This window comes from Eptatretus burgeri, chromosome 4 (assembly GCF_056783735.1).
Source record: "Eptatretus burgeri isolate ZD-2024b chromosome 4, Ebu_testis_v1, whole genome shotgun sequence".
NCBI lineage: Eukaryota > Metazoa > Chordata > Myxini > Myxiniformes > Myxinidae > Eptatretus > Eptatretus burgeri.
The window spans coordinates 81,612,769-81,635,994 of NC_140964.1; the positions used below are offsets into that span (position 1 = coordinate 81,612,769).

At 44.5% G+C, this 23,226-nt stretch overlaps 1 protein-coding gene across 3 annotated transcripts in view; it reads right to left on the reverse strand.

Annotated features, from left to right (window-relative positions):
- CLUH (CLUH binding protein of NUMT mRNA) overlaps positions 1–23,226 on the reverse strand; it is a 102,092-nt gene that overhangs the window by 10,966 nt on the left and 67,900 nt on the right. For all 3 annotated transcript variants that reach the window (XM_085878952.1, XM_085878951.1, XM_085878953.1), the window contains 4 exons: positions 16,841–16,999; positions 16,589–16,651; positions 1,933–2,192; positions 693–777 (listed from right to left, as the gene is read on the reverse strand). In XM_085878952.1, the coding sequence (XP_085735078.1) occupies positions 693–777; positions 1,933–2,192; positions 16,589–16,651; positions 16,841–16,999 (567 nt within the window). The remainder of the gene's footprint in view (positions 1–692; positions 778–1,932; positions 2,193–16,588; positions 16,652–16,840; positions 17,000–23,226) is intronic.

Genomic DNA, 23,226 nt, shown 5'->3' on the forward strand with positions numbered 1-23,226 from the left:
AAGAGTCATGCATTCTGATACAGTAAAGAGTACCACATGTGTGAGAGAGGAAGATGAAGCATTATAAGATCGTTTTTGTTATTATTAATGTTTGAGAGAGTTTTCAACAGATTAGGTCATGGAAGTGTAGAAAAAAAAATCGAGGAAGAAGAGGAGATGAAGAAGAAGAAGAATTGGAGAAAGGTAGAAAGGTAAATAAAGAAGAATCCTTTATTTGCTTGGTTTTTACAGCTGTGGTCAAGTTCAAACACGTTTCGGTCCTCATGACGAGCTGGTTTTGTCTCGCTGACGAGTTCTCAAGGTGAAACACGTGTCCAAGACTAAAGCTTAAATGCAGCGTGGCACATTCTTCCTCTTATCACGTGTCTTTGTGAACTTGTATTGCGATCTCGACTTATCAACACATATTATATGTTCTTCATACTCGGTTCCTCTAAGGATATAACACCAAAATGTATGTGTGGATATCTCAATCCTATTTTTGCATCAAAAATTGTTCTAAACCTCCAAGCAATCTGAGTTGCTGCACCAGTCTCATTATTATGAACTGAAGTGACTCCTTTCTCAAGATCTAATGTTGTCCCGTACATGAAATCGGCACAGCAAAAAGTCCCAATGGGATCATTCCGGCAATCCAGCTAGAGCTTGTGGGACAAGGCTTTGTGTGCCCTCTCCATATCGAAACACCTCACCTGGATGCCACCTTTGATGCAAAGTTCTCGGAGTAGCGTGATCTTCTGGAGGCCAAAGTTTTCAACGGCTTGGTCGATACCTTCGCTGTGGTGACAGGTGAGGCTTTTAAGCAAGCACAAACATTTCCTCTCCGATTAAGTTAGTCTGTGCATTGGTGAAAGATTATATATTGCAGTAAAGGTGCTGGAATTGAGAAAATGAATGGAACAGCAGAAGAGGGGAGAAAAAGAAAGGTGTTGAAGAAGAGGAAATTAAGGTATGACCTTAAGGTAGGTCGGAGGATGCCACACTTGCTTTTTACATGTAAATGTAAAAAGAATTTTTTTTTTTTTTTAATTGAACACTTAAAGACATGAAGAGGATCAGCATACCTCAAGCAAGTGTGGAAACGAGCAATTTGTGAAACATGAGGAGGACATATGCAAAAGCAAGAGGGCCATATGAAGGAAAGAAGAAAATGATGAGGAAAACATGGAATCCCAGAGGTCTTTGGAATAGGCATAATAATAAAACAAACACAAAACATGGAGGTGTGCCACATCTGAGGGACTGAGGTGTGCTACATCTCTGGGTCGGCGAGGTGTGCCACATCTAAGGGTCGGTGAGTTGTGCCACATCTTAGGATTAACTAGATCTGCCACATCTAAAGCAAGCTCCAAGTTGACACAAAATGAACTCGTCATTTCCAGGGAAGATTTAGGTTCCTGGTACTTTGGTTAAGGTTTACCTCCCATTCAGGGTTATCTCAACATCATTTTTGTTTGACTTCCATTCACTTTTCTAAGGCCCGACTTGCTTGAGATTTGTCACCAACTTAGTGAAAGATGCAACAAGATAACTGAAGAACTAGTAAGTTGATAGGAACTGTTGATTTTACTTTTGTGATGCATTTATTTATCCATGAGCATTTGATAGTATGGACTCCCTTTAAGTAGCTACAAATTGTTTATTCCAGTAAACTTGCCAAAAAAGAACAAAAAAAATCTTACACTCAGCAAAATCGCAAGTATTTGATTCGTTCCCCATGTATTTGTCCAAGATTCCATGGCGATTCATATGAATGGATGCCTGCTATGTCCATGGGCAATCTGGGAACAACCCTTATGGAATTGCAAATGCAATTTGCTTCAAAATGTGTACCCATTGGACAACTTGTTGAGAAGTGTACATGCATCCCAAAAACATTTCACATTCTTGTGAAGACCCCTGAGAAGTTGGTTAACAGATAGATGTTTGTACCTGGTAATGAGGAAGGAGTAGCGCTCTTGTGCCTCAACTGCAAGGTTCTTCCACAGATCACCAGGTGTAAGCTGCGCCCAACTTGTGCTCTCTGCACCTGGTGCTCCTCGTCCACCACCACGACGCTTGCTTCGGCGCCGATTGCGAGAGGCTGAGCCCTCGTCGAGCGTGGCCAGGTGTGTGCCGGGAGAGGGGCACGATGAGAGGAAGCAGTTGAGGAAATGAGCAACAGCAACAGAGAGCGTGGACATTTCCACGGGCTATGGAGAAATGGAAAAATGAGAGGATATCATCACACCCATTCTCAACAATCCATCCATCCATTGGGACCATACTCTGTGCAGAGTGTTGTTGCTACTTAAGCAGTCTCCTTGGCTATTGGGCACAGTCCTGGACACACTCCGATCGCCACTCCAACACAGTATGCTGGCACTCATTTTGCCGACCTCAGAAGGATGACAGGCCACGTTAACCCCACCTGGTATTAATTCAACAGCTGAACGGGGTTTGAACTCAGGACCCTCAGATCCAAAGCCTGCCACCTTAACCATTAAGCCAACACCAGGCCTATTCTCAACAATGGGTTACCGTTAGATTTACCATGTGAAGAACCCCACAAGGTCAAAACTCACCACCTCGTAAAACATTTTCAGCAGCTAAAGCAAATGACTACTACTTTAATGACCCAATGAAATGGAAGACCAAGAAGGAACCCAAAGAAGTAAAGAGCAAAGGTGGAGTCATCAGGAGGAACCTGGATAGGACTCGGGTTTCAGCCGCTACTACACAACCCTCAAACCCATCTAGGTGCAGCCAAGTGGGCCTTACAGGAAACTTTCTGCAAAATATCATCACCTTGTGGGGTCAGCCAGTGAACCTTTATGGCTCAAGTCTTTCACGAACCGGCTGGCCTGATACCAGCAGACGGAACACCCAGCTTAATGTCCTTTGTGAGGCAATGCTCCGCCTGCAACGCACCGATCCGAGTTTTGTGTCTGGAATCAAACCCAAACTAGATAGTTCAAAGGATGAAATCAACAGGATTTTCATCGAGGTGTGGAAAGCAATGAGAAACTGACGTTTTAGGCGTGGTTAACCCTTTGTAGGAGCAAATTGATACTGGTCTTCACAAGCAAGACTAGTTCTTCATTCTACTACTTCTGCACTAGCTTGGCAGGCTCAACCAAAGCAAAAAAAACCCAAAACTTATCTTTGCACTTCTCACTTCTTTGTACACAAAAAAAATATTTTTGCAAGTACGTGCACTTCTCTTTTGTGAGCGTCCCATTGATTTTAACATGTTTTCCTACACCGAAAGCTGAGATATATCCGCAGACAGTCAAAGAGCAGCCCCCATGTTTAACAGTCGGCTGCAACCATTGCGTGTTGTAACGTTCTCCAGGTCATTGGTGTACAAATTGATGTCTCTTCGATCGAAGAAGTTCAAACTTCGATTCATCAGACCAAAGTACCCGATTCCATTGTTCAGTTGCCCAATCTTGGTGTTGCCTTCCGAATTTAAGTCTTTTCATCTTATTCTGTGGTCTTAGCAGTAGTTCAAACCTTGTGTTGGCTTGGTATCTTAGAGTCCTGAGTTTGAGCCCTGTTGGCTGCTGAATTAACACCAGGTGGGGTTGACTCAGCCTGTCATCCTTTCGAAGTCGGCGAAATGAGTACCAGTGTACTGGTATCGGGGCATTCTGGACACGGATGTCATCCATCAGTGGCATAGCTGCACCCCAACAAAATGATAGCTACCTGGCAGCCAAGCTGCCATACGCAAGAACAGAGCAGTGGTTTCTTTGCTGCAAATCTTCCATGGAGACCTACTGCAATCAGTCTTCTGTGCATCATGCTGGACAAGATGTTCATGTTCAGGCCTGCTCTCATTTTGTTTGTCAGCTGCTGACTTGGTTTACCTTCTAATGTATAAGCTGAGCAACTTCCAGTGCTTGCCTTGCCTTGGGGAGGTCCTTCTAGGTCTTCCTGGCCTTTTCTTGTCTTCCTTTCAGGCATTGCAAAGTGTACCTCAGACCATTGTTGGCGATATTCAGCTTTTCTACCATTTTTCATTTCTTTCCTTCTCACCGAGTTTGGATCTTTACACACTGTTCTGTTGAAAGTTGCTTCCTTGGTGCCATTCTGAACCCACTCACAGACTTTCAAGCAAAGGAACAAGCTGATGAAAACTAATTTCATATTTTCACTAATTTGCAAATGTTGTTGTTTTTTTTTGTAATCCACATTAATGTAACTGGTGTTGATTACTTCAATAGCTTATTGTTCTTATTTACCGGACAAAAATCCACAAACCGTTTCCTGCATATTTTCTTTGTAGTAAGTGGATATTAAAAGCACACAAAACGAGAATAGCACACTCGGTAGAGCACATACCTCTGCCAGGCTGAACAGTGAACAGTGTGTTTTGTATCCCACTGAAAGGTTGAATCTGGATCCAGACCTGAACCAAAATCGAATCGGCTTGTTCTTGTCACCTACCAAACTTATGCACCAAGTTTTGTCATAACCCGTCCATAACTTTTTGAAATGTCATGTGATATTTCGATTTTGGCACCATCTCTCAAGAATGAAGAATCACTTACAAGGACGCAAGAAAATTAGATGTCCATCATACCTGCGGCGCCACACCAACACCACACCAAATATATCCGTCAAAAGGACGAAATTTCATTGGGAGGAATGGGGATGAGACAATGTGATACGTTCAGGGATATCCCAGTAGTGTGAAAATTAAAATGTGGAAATAGATTTATTTTAATGATTTAAATAAAAAATTATAACGAAATGTGTTTTTTGGAGGGGAGGGGGATGGGAAGGTGGGTGAAGGTGGTTCATGGGTGAGAAATATAGAACAACACACTATCTGACGATACAGTCACAGAGGTGACATTCTGCACAGATGCACACAATCACCCATCCATACTCGAGCTGCCGAAAAGCCCTGCCAACATCTCTGTACCCCTCTATCTCCAATGCTTCCAGGTACCTGTCTAATTCCAATTTCAACTTATCTACTGTTTCTGCTGCCACGACCTTTCCAGGGAGGACATTCCATGCATTAACTACTCTTTGAGTAAAAGACCCCTGCCTTACTACCATTTTAACTCTCCTCTTTTTTACCCTCGGGCTTTACTTTGGCCCCTGGTCCTATCACTGTCTACTCTGCTAAATAATTCCTCTGCACTTATTTTATCTATACCCTTCATTATCTTAAACATCTCTATCATATCCCCTCGTAACCGCCTCCTTTTTAGTGTAAAAAGCCCTGTCTTCTTCAGCCGCCCCTCACAGCCGAGTCCAGCTCAGCCCGGATCCAGACCTGGTAGCCCTGCGCTGAACCCTCTCTGTGGCAGCTATGTCCTTCCCAAGTTGTGATGACCAAAACTGCACACAATATTCTCGATGTGGCCTCATTAAATTCCTATGCAGTGTAAAAACTAAAAACCACCTCTTTTGATTTATAATTGATCCCCCTCCGAATACAACCTAAAATCCTATTTGCTTTACACCTATGGCTGCCTGGCACTGAGCTGCGTACTTACCTCCCATATCTATTACCACTCCCAGATCCTTCTGTGTGACACGCTCCAAAATTACCCCTTACATCATGTAAACTGTTTTCATTATTCTTTCCCATCCCCAACACCTTACACTTGCTCAGGTTGAATTCCATCTGTCAATTTTTTGCCAAATCTATACAAGTATCAATACTTCCCTGAATCTATTCACCACCCCCTCTGCTATCCACACTACCTCGAAGCTTTGTGTCATCTGAAAATTTGGAAAGCTTGCTCTTCACCCCACTATCCAAATGGTTGATGTAAATAATGAATAGTAATGGTCCTAGTACTGATCCCTGAGGTTCCCCACTACTTACATCCACTACATTCAGTAAGTCAGTTTGCAGTCCAATTAGCTGCCTGACCAGCCACTCCACAAGCCCTCACCATGCCTAACAACCACCTCTGGGGCACCTTATCAAATACCTTCTTAAAGTCTCGATATACTATGTCCACTGCCATTCCCTTATCCACACAATCAGAAACTGCTTCATAGAACTCTAAAAGATTTGTTCGACAAGACCTACCTTTGCTAACCCCATGCTGACTACCTTTAATACAATATATAAAGAAGAAAGTTTGTTTGTTCATTCATGTATGCATGCACACCCTGCAGGAACCAGTGCAACCATATTTTGCATGGCCTCTTCTTTCATCAGAGGAAAGTCATCGACTATGTTTGCACAAAGAAATTGAAAAATTAAAACGAGATAATTGGCCCTCAGGCCTCAATCAGGTCTTGTGCAAATACACTTGCTGCATTTTTCCCGGAAGAAGTCGAGTAATATGTATTGTGAAGATTGTATGTTGAGGTTGTCGTGATTTGTTGTCAGTAACACAAATTTAATTAATATAGTGTTTACACATGCACCTGTAATTAAAAATAAGATTTCTTTACACAGGTTTATTTTAACACATCCGTGTTCAGGCCTCAAGTGAGTATGGTGCTTATACACTGCCGTGATCGAGTAATATGTATTGTGAAGATCGTATGTTGAGGTCATATTATGTATGCATGCTAATAACGGAAACTTTGTATTCTGTTAGTATGAATCTCCCCTACTGCTAATCCCCTCTATCTCTGTACGATCCATCTGTTGCTTTTCTACATTAATTTACCGCGTTACGAAAATCTTCATGGTGGGATACCCACCGGAGCACTTCTGGAACTCCCAAAGGAACACTTCTGTTTAGAAATATCTTAACCGACCTCACTTGCATTATAAATACTGCCACATGCTACCAAAAAAGACCCCCGATGGGCAGAAACAAATCGGATGCAAAGAGAATGGCAGTCTACAGGTTACTTGAGACTCAAGAGCAGACAGGTTTGGCTAGAGGATCAACGTGTAAGACAAGCAGCCTCCAGGTCAGGTGAAACTACAAAGCAGACACAGGCTTGGGTAGAGGATCAACGTGCAAGCCAAGTAGCCTCCAGATCAACTGAGACTACAGAGCAGACACAGGCTCGGGTTCAGGATGAATGCACAAGACAAACATCCTCCAGTTTACCCGAGACTACAGAGCAGGCTCGGGTTGAGGATTAATGTGAAAGCAAGATAAGCAGCCTCCAGATCAGCTCTCATATGAGCATCGACAGTGTATACAAAAAAAAAGCTGAGACTGCAGAGCAGACACAGGCTCAGGTTGAGGATCAACTTGCAAGACAAGCAGCCTCCAGGGCAGCATGTTGGGCATCCTTAGAGGGTGAAGCCTTTTAATACAAGTCCAAGCCCACTTTGCAATGCCCAATATTAGTAATTCATTCAAAACCATAAGGCCAACATTCCCAAATTTGTCATTAAGGAAATATTTCAATACATATTGCATTGAATTTCCCTGAGCAACACTGGGTACTTCAGCTAGTGCTTAATATTTCTTAGCCATGCTCTTCTCGTACTCTCTTTTGGCTTGCCAAGTTATTTTCCTGACTTGCCTCTGCTTACACCTGCACCGATATAAATCAGTCCTGTTATTCTCCTATAATATCCAGTCCTGTTATTTTCTACCCAATAAATGCCTTCTGCTTCTCCTTAATAGCATTCCTTATCTCACTGCCCAACCACCCTGGCCTCTTTCTGCCGATAGTTTTACACTTCACTGGAATGTACTTACTCGACACATTTGCTCCTTGAAGGTTTCCCATTTCTCTGATGCTGATTGCCCTCATGTTAGGTTCTCCCAATCTACATCACCCAACTCTCTCCTCCAACCCTAAGGTTTGCCTTCCCAAAATCTAATAGCCTCACCCTACTATCCTGAGCTCTAACCCTTAACAGAATCTTTGCACACACAATGTTATGGTCACTTGCTCCGAAATGCTCCAATACCTCCACCATATTGGGATCGTTACTTCGAAGATCTAACACTGCAATGCCCCTTGTGGGCTTATCGACAAACTGGGTTACAAAGCAATCCTGGACTAAAACGAGGAAATCCTCATCTACTCTCCCGTTTCCATGTTCCTGGACCTAATATATCCTTGGCAAGTTAAAAAAAACATAATCAATACTCTTCCAGGAGGTGCAGCGGGTGCAGGCACTGGTGGAGGTGCAGCGGGTGTGGGCAGTGGCAGAGGTGCAGCGGGTGCAGGCAGTGGTGGATGTGCAGCTGGTGCGGGCAGTGGTGGCGGTGCCGTGGGTGCGGGCAGTGGTGTAGGTGTAGCGGGTACAAGCAGTGGCAGAGGTGCATCTTGTGCAAGCAGTGGTGGAGGTGCAGCGGGTGCGGGCAGTGGCGGAGGAGCAGCGGGTACAAGCAGTGGCAAAGGTGCATCTTGTGCAAGCAGTGGTGGATGTGCAGCGGGTGCGGGGATTGATGGAGGTGCAGCGGGTACAAGCAGTGGCAGAGGTGCATATTGTGCAAGCAGTGGTGGAGGTGCAGCGGGTGCGGGCAGTGGCAGAGGTGCAGCGGGTGTGAGCAGTGGTGGATGTGCAGCGGGTGCGGACAGTGGCGGAGGTGCACCAATGGAAATTGATAGAAATGAGGTAGGGAGGACATTTTTTGTGGATGATGAGATTATTAAATATGTAAATTCTTCATTCTGCAGGAAGGATCGTGGACACAGAATTCTGTGTAGTTTTGAAGGAGCGGGAGTTAGGGACATTGACGGAAGGGTAAACGATATTGTGTCAGGTCATGGCAGGAAGAAGTTAGTTGTGGTACACCGAGGTGTAAATGACTGAAGGAAAGTTTACTCAGAGATTTTGAAAAATAAACACAGGATATTGAGTAAGTCGCTGAAAGCAAAGAGTTGTGAGGTCGTGTTTTCTGGGATCCTCCCAAGATTAGGAAACGATATAGAAATTATGAGTAGAGCCATAGATGTCAACCAATAGCTGGAAGAATGGTGTAGGGAAGAAGGTTTTATATTTAAGAAGCAGTGGGAATCAGTAAGGGGACAAAGGGAGTGTTTCTGGAATGATGGCCGTATGTTAAATAGAAAGAGGGCAGAAAGGTTTGCAGTGGGAATTGAGGAAGGAATTCAGGCTTTTTAGGTCAGAGGAGGGTGGGGAAGGTATTAAGGAAGGAATTTATGATGTAATTGTGATTATTAAGGCCAAGCAAGAAAATAGAATTTCAGGAAGGGAAAAGTTAAATATCTTCTACACCAATGCCAGAAGTTAAAATAACAAGATGGAAGAGCTTGAAGCAAAAGTAGACAGCGAGGAGTACGATGTAGTTGCAGTGAGTGAGACATGGTTTAAGGAGGAGAGTAAATGGAGGACAAGATTAGAAGGCTTCAAGGTGTATCCGAGTAATAGGAAGGAGAGAATAAGATGAGGAGTAGCAATCTGGGTGAAGGACAGCATTGCATCAAGAGAAAGTGACATTAAGGAGGGAATAAATGTGGAGGATTCTGTATGGGTGGAGATTAGAGATCGTGAAAACAGTGAGATACTGGTAGGATGCTTTTATAGGGCTCCGGGTGGAAAGGAAGGAAGAGGAAGGAGGAGGAGTACATGAAGAAGTCAAAAGGGCATATGGTCAGGGGAGAGTATTGATTATGGGGGATTTTAACTTGCCATGGATAGATTGGGTCCAGGTACAGGCAAAGGGCAGAGCAGATGGGGATTTCCTAGTTTTCGTCCAGGATTACTTTTTAACCAGTTTGTAGAAAAGCCCACGAGGGGGAGTACAGTGTTAGACCTCCTTTTAGGTAACGATCCCAATATCGTGGAGGTTGGGGAGAATTTAGGAGCAAGTGACCATAACATTGTGTGTGCAAAGATTCTGTTAAGGGTTAGAGTTCAGGATAGTAGGGAAGGCTATTCGATTTCGGGAAGGCAAACCTTGAGGGGATGAGGAGAGAGTTGGGTGATGTAGATTGGGAGAAACTAACAACAGGACAATCAGCATCAGAGAAATGGGAAACTTTCAAGGACCAAATATGTAGAGTGCAGAGCAAGTACATTCCAATGAGGTGTAAAACTAGAAACAGAAAGAGACCAGGGTGGTTGAGCAGTTAGATAAGGAATGCTATTAAGGAGAAGCAGAAGGCATTCACAAGGTTTAAACGAACAGGACTGGAGTGAGATTTATATCATTATCGGAGTAAACAGAGGCAAGTTAAGAAAATAACTCGGCAAGTTAAAAGAGAGTACGAGAAGGACGTGGCTAGGAATATTAAACTTTTTTTAATCATATCAGGGGAAAAGAACAGGTTCGGACCAGTGTGGGCCCATGGAGGAATAGCACCGGGAAAGTGGTTAGTGATGAAAGTGAGATGGCAGGCTTATTAAACAGGTAGGTTTTCTTCAACTTTTACACAAGAACAATCAGGAGAATTGCCAATAACTGAGAGTATGTATCGAGGAGGTGAGTAAGTGTTTTTACATAAGATCCAGGTTGGAGTGGAAGAAGTAAAGGAAATCTAAGAGTAGATAAGGCTCCGGGTCCAGATAATATGCACCCGAGAGTATTGTTGGAGGTGGCTGAGCAGGAAAGCGAGATGTTAACAGACATTTTCAATAGCTCCCTGGAGTCAGGACAGGTACCGGAGGATTGGAGAGTCGTAAATGTAACACCATTATTTAAGAAAGGATCCAGAGAAGAATTGGGAAACTACAGACCTGTTAGTTTGACTTCAGTTGTGGGGAAGGTGCTGGAGACATTAATTAAGTACCAGATGGAAAACCATTTAAATAAATACAAACTAACTAAAGGTGGTCAGCATGGGTTTACCAAAGGTAGTTCCTGTTTAACGAATATTTTAGAGTTCTATGAAGCAGTTTCTGATTGGGTGGATGATGGAAAGGTAGTGGACATAGTATATCTAGACTTTAAGAAGGCATTTGATAAGGTACCACATCGGAGGTTGTTAGCCAAAGTGAGGGCTTGTGGAGTGGCTGGTCATGTACTGTAGCTCATTGGATTGCAAACTGGTTTAGTGATGGGAAGCAAAGAGTGGCTGTGAGTGGGAGGATGTCTTGCTGGGAAGATGTAAGTAGCGGGGTACCTCAGGAATCAGTACTCGGACCATTACTATTCAATATTTACATCAACGATTTGGATAATGGGGTGAAGAGGAGGCTTCTTAAATTTGCAGATGACACAAAAGTTGGAGGAAAGGTGGATAGTGGAGGGGGTGGTGAACAGATGCAGGAAAGTATTGGTACTTGTATAGATTGGGAAGAAGACTGGCAGATGGAATTTAACCTGAGCAAGTGTAAGGTGTTGGGGATGGGAAAGAACAATGAAAACAAGCCGGTAGGCGACGAGGGATCCGCGAGGATTGAAGCGCTGGTTACGATGCTTTTCATTCTGACTGATCCACCGACGAAGATTCATTGCCAAGACGTATTGGTTCACATACAATTGTTCCTCTACCTGGCAAGATTTGCCCTATTGCGTATTTTGCGAACTGGCACTCCTCATAAAAAATGACGGTAAATTGACACCCGATATTTGAAGGACTACCATTTGAAAAATAAAACCTAAATCAAAAATCGGCTCGAGTAAAATTTTCTAACTATCTCGAAGTGTTTAATTCCGAAGTCTCGTTTCTCCACATTCAAAACTGTAGGACAAGTATTGAAAATACTGTACGCGGTTTTTCGGCCACTGGACAGAAACGGGTGGTTGCTAGGCAACGAAACTCAAACGTGCACATTCCCAGCCCATATGGCACCTTGTCGCCAAGTTTCTTCGAAATTGGTTTGCTGGTTTGTGCTGTGGAGCCTCGCGTTGCAGACACACACACACACACACACACACACACACACACACACACACACACACACACACACGCACACACAACCTGACAATTAGGGATATCTAGCGAATCCAATAAAATTACCCCAAAAAACCGACAATTTTTTTTAATTTCATTAATTAAATAACTTTTTTTGTTTTTTGCATTTTCTTTCTTGGATCTTGTGTAGACAGGTTAGTGTGGTGTTCGCACAGGCATGATGGGCTGAATGGCCTCCACCTGTGTTGGATTTCCCTTGTTCCAATTTCCTTGTTCCCTTCCCACATGCCCTTTTGAATTCTTCATGTACTCCTCCTCCCTCCTCTTCCTTCACACCCAGAGCCCTACAAAAGCATCCTACCAGTATCTTACTATTTTTACAATCTCTAATCTCCACCCATACAGAATCCTCAACATCAATTCCCTCCTTAATGTCACCCCTTTCTCTTGATACAACGCTGTCCTTTACCCAAAGTGATACGACTCCTCCTTCCTATCACACCGACACACCTTGGAGCCTTCTAATCCTGTCCTCCAGTTACTCTCCTCCTCAAACGCCGTCTCACTCACTGCAACTATGTCATACTCCTTCCTATCTACTTTGGCCTCAAGCTCTTACATCTTATTTTTTAAACTTCTGGCATTGGTATAGAATAAATTTAACTTTTCCCTTCTTGAAATTCTATTTTCTTTCCTGGCCTTACTCATCACAACTACATCATCAATTCCTTCCTTAATAACTTCCCCACCCTTTGCTGAACTAAAAAAGCCTGAATTCCTTCCTCAATTCCCACTGCAAACCTGGCTGCCCCCTTTCTATTTAACATACGCCCATCATTCCAGAAACACTCCACTTGTCCCCTAAATGATTCCCACTGGTTCTTAAATGTAAAACCTTCCTCCCTACACCATTCCTCCAGCCATTGGTTGACGTCTATCACTCCGCCCATAATTTCTATTCCATATTCTAATATTGGGAGAATCCCAGAAAACATGGCCCTTTGAAAGACCTCACAACCCTTTGCTTTGAGCTAGAGGCCGAGCAAGTTGAGACGGCTCGGATCTGTTAATCTGTGGGGGACGCGATAAGCATATAATGCCTCAAGGATGTTGACTTTCCTCCAAATTTCTTTCAGTTTCATGTTAAACTGCAGTAGCAACTGTTTTAAAAAGATAATTATACATTGGACAGGATAAACTGGACACCATAGTTTGTGGTGATAATATTTTCGTTCCCCGCCCCTCCGACAATGTCGGAGACGACGGGCGACATGAAACTGAGCTCCATCTGCCCGACTGATCATCCGAACATCTACTTTTGTGTATGCGATATTTCAAAAAGCCGTTCAAGATTTAGCTTTCATCTTACGCAGATCTATTCCTCATACTCGGGACATGCAGTTCCACGGGAATGTATATCGTATGATCTTGTCTGCACAAAAGCAAAATGGCTGTCCTTAAGGGGCAGAAATATATATATATTGTATATCTTGTCGAGGCTCGTATGAGAGCGAACACACAACACACAGCAAGGGGGGGGGGCATGAAACAAGAGGGGCGGGAGTGGGAAGGACAAAATAGTGCGGAACAGAGACATAAGGAGATCTGTAGAAGGGAGAGGGATGGGGTGGGGAACATGGGGTACACAAGATGGACATTTCAGGGACTTTCAGGAAGGAAAGCAGGGAATTTGAAGGAGGTGGGTTTGGGTGGATTATCGGCGGAAGAAAAGATCGAGGATTTGGATGGGGGATGATAAGAGGTGGTGGTGAACAGCTGTTTTGAAGGCCTGGAGGGAAGAATGGGATTGAACAGAGTGAGGGAGTTTATTCAAAAGGTGGGGAAAAAAGAGGAATGGAAGAGTGAAGGTGAGCAGTGATTCGTGATTTTGGTAGTTTTACCAGAAGGGGGTTGTTGGTGGACCTTGAGCGCCCTGCGGAAATGTGGTGGGGACAAATCGCAGAGAGAGCAGGGGGGGCAAGGCTGGAGAGTAGACAGTAGAAGACAGAAAGACCACCGACCAACCTGCGGTGATTGAGTGAGAGGCCCAAAGACTCAGCCTCATTGCGGGAGATGCCAATGATCCGAAATGTCTTGATTTCTACAGCGTGAAGCCGAGAAAGGTGGGAGGCAGGAGCACCAACCCAGAGGGGAGAGCAGTACTCCATCAGGCTGCGGACAAAAGCTTTGTAAGTGGTCAGGAGCTCAGGTGGGCCGAGGAAGGACTTTCCCAGGAAAGGTCATGGCAGATAGTGAGGCCCAGAGCTTGAAAGGAAGGACTTCTTCCAGAGGATTGTTGAGAAAGTGGATGGGGGGGGGGGTTCTAAACGGTCCTTTCGGAGAGACATAGTGAGAGTGTGAGATTTGTCCGGATTGAAAGACATGTTCCACGTGTTGGACCAGTTTGTGATTTTACCCAGATCTGCAGAGAGCAAAGAAGCTGCTGCTTGCCGGTCTGAGGGATGACAGATGGTACGGCAGAGGGTGAGTCATCAGCCAAGAGATAAAGAGGATTTTCCAGAGTCAGAGAGATCGTTGATGAAATCCAGAAAAAGAACAGGGCCCAGAACGCTACCTTGAGGAACTCCAGCCTGGACAGGAAGAGGGGATGAAAGAACTCCATTTAGGGCCACACCTTGCCTGCGACAGGAGAGGAAGTCTGCGAGCCATGAGTGGAGATGGCCTTGGATGCTGTGAGAAAAGAGTTTGGTGAGTAGGGCAGGGTGCCAGACTGTGTCAAAAGCACGTGATATGTCCAGGGATACGGCTCTGATTTCCTGTCCGGCATTGAGGACCTCCATCCATTGTTGGGAGACCATAAGCAGAATATCCAGGGTAGAGTGACCTGGTCTGAAACCAAATTGATGACCAGAAATCAAGCCATTGGAGAAGAGGAAGGATTTAATGTCTGAAGTGATGACGGATTCCATAACGTTGCTGATGATTGGGAGAAGGCTGATTGGTTTGTAGTTACAGGGATCTGTTTTTGAACCTTTTTTGTGCAGGGCAGTGATGTTTGCAGATTTCCAAGCAGATGGCAGATGACCTTGAGCAAATGAGAGTGTGAATAGAACAGAGAGAGGGTGAGCAAGAGCAGAAGAGCAGGTTTTTAGGACACATGGGCTGATGCCGTCTGGACCGGTTACAGAATCTGAGTCGAGGTTTGACAGCAAGCTCTCCACCTTGTCAGGAGAAAAGGACACAGAGTCCAGGGACAGTTGGGTGTGACTGGGTAAGGTGGGTACAGAAAGTGATGGGTTTTGGACACAAGATTTAGCTGCAAACACCGAGTTTAGGCATTCAGCCTTTTCACGTGCGGTATCAGCAGTGCGGCCATTTGAGGTAAGGGAAGGGATGGAGGGGGAACATACACCAGAAACAGATTTGATTTGACGCCACCAGGATTTTGAGGAGGGACAGAGGTTTGAGAGTTCAGACTTGAGATGAGAAAGATGGTGTTTTCTCGCTCTCCTGAGGGTAGATACACACTTGTTCTGAGCTTTGTGGAAGGAACTGAGATTACCCTCAGTTGGGTTTGCTTTCCATGAGGCAAAGGCAAGTTGTTTCAGGACAACTGCCTCACCACAAGCTTCAGTGAACCAAGGGTGGGAGGAAGGGTAGGACAACTGAAGATGAGAGGGGATAAATCTGTGCATGAGGGAGAGCAAGTTTCTTTGAAAGAATTCCCAGGATGAGTTGATGTTGGAGAAAGTAGTGATAGGAGACCAGTCTGTAAGTTTAATGGCTGCTTGGAGACCCTGCCAGTCGGCTTGAGTGAAATGCCAGACTCGACGGTGCTGAGGTGGTTCTATGATAATAGCCAGAGAGATGTCCACTTTGACAAGCACGTGGTCAGAAGAACCGATTGGAGCGGAGAAAGAGCAGCAGATATTTTCAGGGGAATTTGTCAAAATTAGATCCAGAAGAGATGGAGCACCATTGGTTGAGATCCGGGTCAGGAAGTTGACCGATTCAGTCCCAATGAGTCGCAGAAAGCTTTTGCTGAGGTGCCATGACAGGTGAGAGAGGTACCCACACCGAGCCAACTGGCATGATGACAATTGAAGTCGCCACATATGAGGAAGAGAGAGTTTGGATGAGAAGATAGAAGTTGGTCCATGTTTTCGGATAGTGAGGTGTTGATGGAGTCATCACTGTTTGGTGGACGGTACAGTACACATATAAACATGAGGTGGGAGTGGAGGGGAAGTCGGAGCCAGAGGTATTCCTGGGGGTGTGGGGGAGTGAGGGCAGTGCATCGAGAGTGAGGAATAGAGTCTTTGATGAAAAGAGCAACTTTCCCACCAGGACGAGGCTCAGGTCTGTCAAACTGGAGGAGGGAGTAACCAGGGAGCGATACTTGGGAGTCAGTCATGTTCAGACACAGAATTCACGTTTTTACATTGAACAACACCTCAATGAAGATAAAAACAAAAGTCATAATATCTACTGCAAACTCCGAACACGCAAGGGTCGGTTTGTAATCAAAGAAACGCACGATGTCACCGGTCAGAGAAGAAGCGTAAATAAAGTTTGTCCTTTAGCCAATTAATATATTGATTATGACTTGTAATACCCACTCCCACCAGGAATGGCGCTACACAATACACATTCACTTAAAGATTTTGCGTTGCTCCTGAAGCTGAATCAAAGGGGGACCATGAATGTATTTAATCACCCAAAATCTTTCCGGAGAAAACCTTGAGTACAATAACCAAGTCTGAACTCATTCCATGGTTTAGGAGTTCATCCAAGACCGACAGACAGAGGTGGTGATGATTCGTCCATATGATGATGCTTTATCATTCACTTTATTATTTCACAAACACAGAAAATAAATACAAACATGTTTCATGACTTTGTAGTTGTAAAGGTAAATTCTTACCTGCAGGTATGTGCGGAAGAGGTGTTTTGCAGCACGTACGATTATTTCTGTCACAAGCAGGCGCTGTCCGGAGAAAAAACAGGTAGAAGTGATTCGTTTTGTTGTACTGCAGTTTGACTGGGTGCGTGGATGGGGAAATCGGTGGGGAGTGTGGTGGGTGGAAAGTGGTGAGGGAGGGGTTGAAATCTGGGGGGGGCTGGAGGCAGAGGAGGGGAGAGGGGGGGGGGAGTTGTGTGACTTTGTAAAACTAACATGCAAGAAGTGAAGTCGGTTGCAATCCCGTTCCTCCTGCTCTTCCAGTGCACGGACCACAGTTCCCAAGTAGCGAACATTGATGCCGAAACGATGCATAAACTCTATAAGAGTGGCTCCATCCAAGATCACCGCTGAGTGGTCCAAAGACTCCTTGAGCTACTCATAAATACAAAAAAGAAAGAAAATAGTTTGATCAAATTACAAGCATCATCCGTGTGTCCCGCATCCCGGATGTGTGTGTGTGTGTGTGTGTGTGTATTATTACGGCCACGGGTACTGAGTGTATTATGAGAGGGTTTAATCCCCATTTGTCCTCGGAAGAGCCAAACCTGGGGCCACCGCTCACTATTAACTTTGTGGTACGTGGGTTGCTTTGGAACCACGAACGCCACTCAGTTAATCACGAGTTCCAGTGTCCACCGTCTAATTATTCCGTTTAACTAGAGGTCATGTGGTTTCCTGAACGGGGAGTGCGCCCTCGGCAAAGCACCAATCTTATCTTGATTAGAAAGCCTGGTGTTGGCTTGGGATCCTAGGGTCCTGAGTTCAAACCCGTTGGGCCGCTGTATTAAAATACACCAGGAGGTTGACTCAGCCTGTCATCCTTCCGAGGTCGGCAAAATGAGCACCAGTCTACTGGTAATGGGGACACTGCATCAGCGGCAAAGCCACGTCCCAACCAATGGCTGTACTCGATAGAGAGAGATCTTGATTAGATCTTAATTAGGGTGGCCGAGCATGTAACCGCTGGTGCGTGCCGACTATGACAGGTCAATTCATTTGGTAATCACCTCCCAGTCTATCTTGGTTCGGACAATGCTGGATCAATGGTAGGAAAGGACAAGCACGGACAGGTTGGAACGTCAACAAAGCAATTTATTAATAAGAAAATGAATAAATAAAAAGAACTTTATTTCCATGTAGTAAAAATTTGTAAATTCAAATCAATCAAAATAATTGAAAGCAAATAAATAATTAATCAGGCACTGATAGAAAAAGAGACAAAGAGCAGATGCTTATCTGGGATTGACTTACTTAACAATTAAACACAGACAAGGGTACCCAGCAAATCATTCGGGGGGGGGGGGAGAGAAATCATCTCACTCACTCCATAGAAGTCAGACGTCAAATAAAAACGTCCTGAAATGTGTGAGCGTGCCTCGTCCGTCGCCAGTGCCCAGGAACCAGGGACGCCAAGAGCAGGTCTCAAGCAGAGCATTAGCATCGGAGCATTAACTCGGTCTCGGAGCATTAACGGTCCGAGCGTCACTCACCGCCAGGAGCCACCAGGAGCCACAACCGATGGACAGCTGTTAGGAGCTGTGAGACACTGTGAAGTGCTGAGGAACTTTGAGGCTCTGTGAGGTGCTATGAGGCGCTGAGGCTGTCACCAACTGACTGGTGCAGACTGACTGACAGGTAAAGTCGTCTGATTGGCTGGACTCCGACTGACGGGTAAAGCCGTCTGACTGACACCGACTCACTGACGCCAACTGACTCACAAACTGACTCGTTGTCGACTGACCCACTAAGAACGGATCTCTCGTCCTCTTTTTATAGGCAGCCCGTCTGGGCGGGCAAAGATTTCAGCCAAATCCACGCCGCCCCATTTGCGAATCGTTACCATGACAACCTGCCTGTCCCGTGATCACTCCTGGCCCACAACACCATGCCTGTGGTGCTGGACGAACGGCAAAAAGCAACCATCTGTCAGAATTACCAAGCGAATACGTGAAGCGCTCATAAAACGTCAACAACAATTATCACCTCCTTGTTCAGCTCGATATGAAAAAGAGCCAGTTAGCGTCCAAAGAGCTACTGAATGGGGTGTCAATCGTCTGGGAAAAGGTGGACGCCAACGTCGATGGAAACAGGTGGGTGAGGTAAATGATCCACAGCCGCATTTGACCGTCAGAATAACTGTTCAGGAAAAGCCCGTGGTGTGCTTAATCAAATATCAGGTAAGTCCATGGTGTAAATGAATCGTTCACTTCCGAGCCAGTCTGTCATGATGGAAAAAGGTTAGACGAGCCTCCGTTGGGCTAACGGCTATCTCACGTGCATGAATGTGTCTGTCGTAAAGAGAAAAAGGAGCTTTCCATAAGAGAGGGAATCTATTATTTACCCTTCTCAACGTATCACATTTAGAATCCCACCAGACATGGGGATGGGTCTATCCTGGACATGCATTGAAGGAAATAACTATCTGAGGAACTGGATGTTTGTATGCATTCGTCGGATCGGATATTGAAATCCGTAACACTATATACGTATATGTATATATGAGGTGCCGTGAGGAGGAGTGGTGTAAGGGCCACATCGGCCATTTTGGAGTCAATGCCATATAGCACTATTTTAACCCTTGCCCTATCATCCGAGCCTATCATCATAATATCATTAAAAAATGTCGCTTACATCACTCCTCCTCGCCGGGCTTTATATATATATATATATATATATATATATATATATATATATATATATATATATATATATATACATACAGTATATGTATATGCACATATTGTTACAGAGTCTGTGATAGCGACTCGATTCGGACAAAGTCGGCCGAGGGCGTGGTTTCCCCGGTAGTTGGACGGCGTGAGTACTTAGGTAAATTGGAATTAGACAAGTGGACCCTACTTCACGCCGTCGCAATATTGGCGACCACGGTCCTCTAAGTGACCTGTGACCTTTCGGAGTCGCCCGAGAGTCACGACCTAAATTCCGGGTGTTCGGTGGGAGACGACTCCACTGCTCCACCTAGTGGTCATTTATCGCCACCGAACCCCGGCCCACAACAATATATCTTGTTTCATTCGAGGGGGAATGAATTTGGTAGCATGTTAAGTTTGCAGGGTCCGCATGGTCACGTAGGCCAGGACATTTTTTGTAACTCAGGACCCTTTTCAGTGAAGTTGTCCGCTGCTGTTGTGTATGCTGTGAGGTTTGGATAGTTGATATAGGTTATGTTTTCTCCCCATCTGTCCGTCTATTTGGCTATCTGTAAGTAGGATATCTCAAATAGTTATAGCTGGATTCTAACGAAATTTGGTGACAGGTTGGGTGTGTGACAAGGATGAATTGCTTCGATTTTGGTGAAGATCTGGATCTGGATACGAGAATTTATTAAAATTGTTTCAGTGATTCTTCACCATTGAGAGATAGGGCCAAACTGATATACATAAAGCATGATATCTCAAAACGTTGTGGATGGAATTGGATGAAACTTGGTGGATGAGTTGGGTAGGTGACAAGAACAAGCGGATTCGATTTTGGTTAAGATACACATGCAGATCTGGCCTATCAGTGGGCTACAAAACGTAAACTCTTCAGCGTCATGGAGGTATATGCGCTTTACCAAGTGCCGTTCGAGTCCTTATTCATTGTTTTGGTCTGCCTTATACAAGGAAAATCCAACACAGGTGGAGGTCATTCAGCACATCGTGCCTGCACGAACACCACACTAACCCATCTACACAAGATCCAAGGAAGAAAATGGGAAAAAAGTTTTTAATTCATGAAAAAGATTTTTTTTTCATTGTTTTGTGGGGGGTATTTTTGGGGGAATTTTTTTGTAGGTGTTTTTGTTTTTTTTTTGTTTCTTTCTTTCTTTTATTCCCATCGGAGAGGGGGCATGGGCTTGGTTAAAAACACACATCAACCACACAACCCCACTTAACAAGACCCCCACCAACAGCACTCTGTACACACGTACACAATCACCCATCAATGCTCAAGCTACCTAAAAGTCCTGCCAACATCCCCATACCCCTCTATCTCCATAACTTCCAGGTACCTATCTAATTCTAATTTAAACTTATCTACTGTTTCTGCTGCTACTACCTTTCCAGGGAGACCATTCCATGCATTAACTACTCTCTGAGTGAAAGTTCCCAACCTTACTACCGTCTTAACTCTCCTCTTCTTTACTCTCAGGCTATGGCCCCTGGTTCTGTCACTGTCTACTCTGTTGAATAATTCATCTGCCACTTATTTTATCTCTACCTTTCATTATCTTAAACATCTCCATCATATCTCCTCGTAACCGCCTCCTTTCTGGTGAATAAATCCCTGTCTCCTTCAGCCGCTCCTCATAGCTGAGTCTAGCTCGGCTCGGAATTGATCTCGTAACCCTGCGCTGAACCCTCTCAATGGCATCTACGTCCTTCCAGAACTGTGCTAACCAAAGCTGTACATAATATTCTAGATGTGGCCCTCACTAAATTCCTGTACAATGTTAACACTACCTCGTTTGATTTATAAATGATCCCCCTCCAAATACAACCTGAAACCCAATTTGCTTTACCTATCGCTATCTGGCACTGTGCTGCCCGTTTACCTCCCATGTGTCTTCTGTCTTGGAATCCACCATTCACATTGTCTTGTGGTTTCTTCTAAACAAACCGTTATTGATTAAGCACGAGCAAATACCACCCATCACTTAACTGATGGGAATACAAAGAGAGGCTGGGAGAGAGAGAGGGGAAAGGAGAGTGAGGGGGAGGGAGAGAGAGTGAGAGAGAAGAGCAGGAGGGGCGAGGGGGTAAGAGAGGGAGAGAGAGAGAGAGAGAGAGAGGGGGGTGAGGAAGGGGGTGTTCTTGACTTGCATTTGGTAGGGGGACTTTAGGGGAAGGGGAGGGTGTTGGGGAGGGTTACCTAGACTGTAGGTTTACATTTACCTGGAGTCTAGCTTCACCCCATTACTCTTCATGGAGAATTACTCAGAGAGGAGAGGCAGTTTGGAGGAATGACAGAAGGAAGACGAATGCCTGAGTCTCTGAACGTGTGGAGCTGAGTGCGCCGGAGCTGTGAACATTCAATTCCCAGACCAAAGAGGACTTTGAGGGAGCGACAATGACGGAGCTTGGGGAGTTTTTACGCCGGGTTGCACCAGATAGCTGCCGATAACTCTGCTTCTGGACCTGCACAGCTTGCCTCTGGATTTGCAATCCACCTCTGGGACTTGTTATCTGTATTCCCTGCACTGTACTGTGTTCTTGTCAACTGAGTGCACAGGCCCTACGATAAGAACTATTAAGAAATCTGCAACATTTGGGGTGTTCGAGGGTGGTAAGGGATAACCCAGGTAAATTTACTGATTCGTTTATAGTTGGTATTGCATCCTGGTTGTTATTGCTTCATGTAATCCTTCTCCCGTGACATTTAATCATTAAATAAACGTATGTACAGAGTCTCAGGGCAGGATGGTCAGCGCACCCCCCTGGAGAGATTAATCAATCCACGGACGCATTTCTGGTTCCCGAGTCGTCATCTATTTTGTGAGCAACCTCTTCATATAACAAGTCGTGCCAGGCACAACAAATCCCGCCCATTTAAGGCATAAAGTTATTTTGGGGATCAAATTTAAATTTGATACATCCTTAACCTGAATGTTGATTATAAGGAATAGAATAAGGAATATTTTAGTCTTAGTTTGAAGTTAATTAAACTATTTTTGACGAAGTTATGACCGTAAAATGATTTTGACCTTTCAAGGCCACGTAAGGTCAAAGGTCACGGTGTCAAATGAAAGCCAATAAAGGACTTGATATATGTCTTCCATAGTAAACACGCATATTCCTAACCTTTTTTGATTCATAATGGAAAATATGTAATTTTGACCGATGACCATGACCCCCAAAACTTCGGACCCTACCGATCTTTACAAATATGCATTTTTCACTATAGGAATGGGTAGGATTATAAGTGACAAATAGAATAAGGTTCACTATAAGCTTAGTTTGAAGTTAATCGGATCATTTTTAACGAAGTTATGAGCGAAAAACGATTTTGATATTTTCGTGACCTTGACCTTGACCTTTGATCCAATTGGACCCAAAAGTTAATGGGGTCATCCAAGGTTCATTGCCCACCTGTGGATTAAATTTGATAGTGTTTGCTAAAGCCATTTTACCGTAAAGTTGCTAACAGACAGACAAACAAACAGACAGACAAACAAACAGACAGACAAACAAACCGGACGATTACAATATCTCGCTCCCTCCCTCCGGGGGCGGGATAAAAATACCATAAACTTTGGGGACCAGTGGGCTTCATCAATATGACAGCACCTTTTTAATAAAATAAAAAAGTTTTTAAAAAAATGTAACATTGTAATAAAGCTGGGGACGTGCACCTCGACTCCACATAACAGCCAAAGTACACAACCTAACGAAGTTTGTCAAACTAGAGAGTTCATCGAACATGGTACCCCACACAGTGTTCAGGTATATACAGGAGGGCCTTGCCATTCGTGGCGGTTGCGTTTTTGAAAATCACCATGAACTGCAAATCCATGATGAGCAAACTGAGGGGGGTAATGGGGAAAATATAGTTCGTGACTTCAGCTTTAAAATTTGTCCAAAGCACCTTAAATTAAC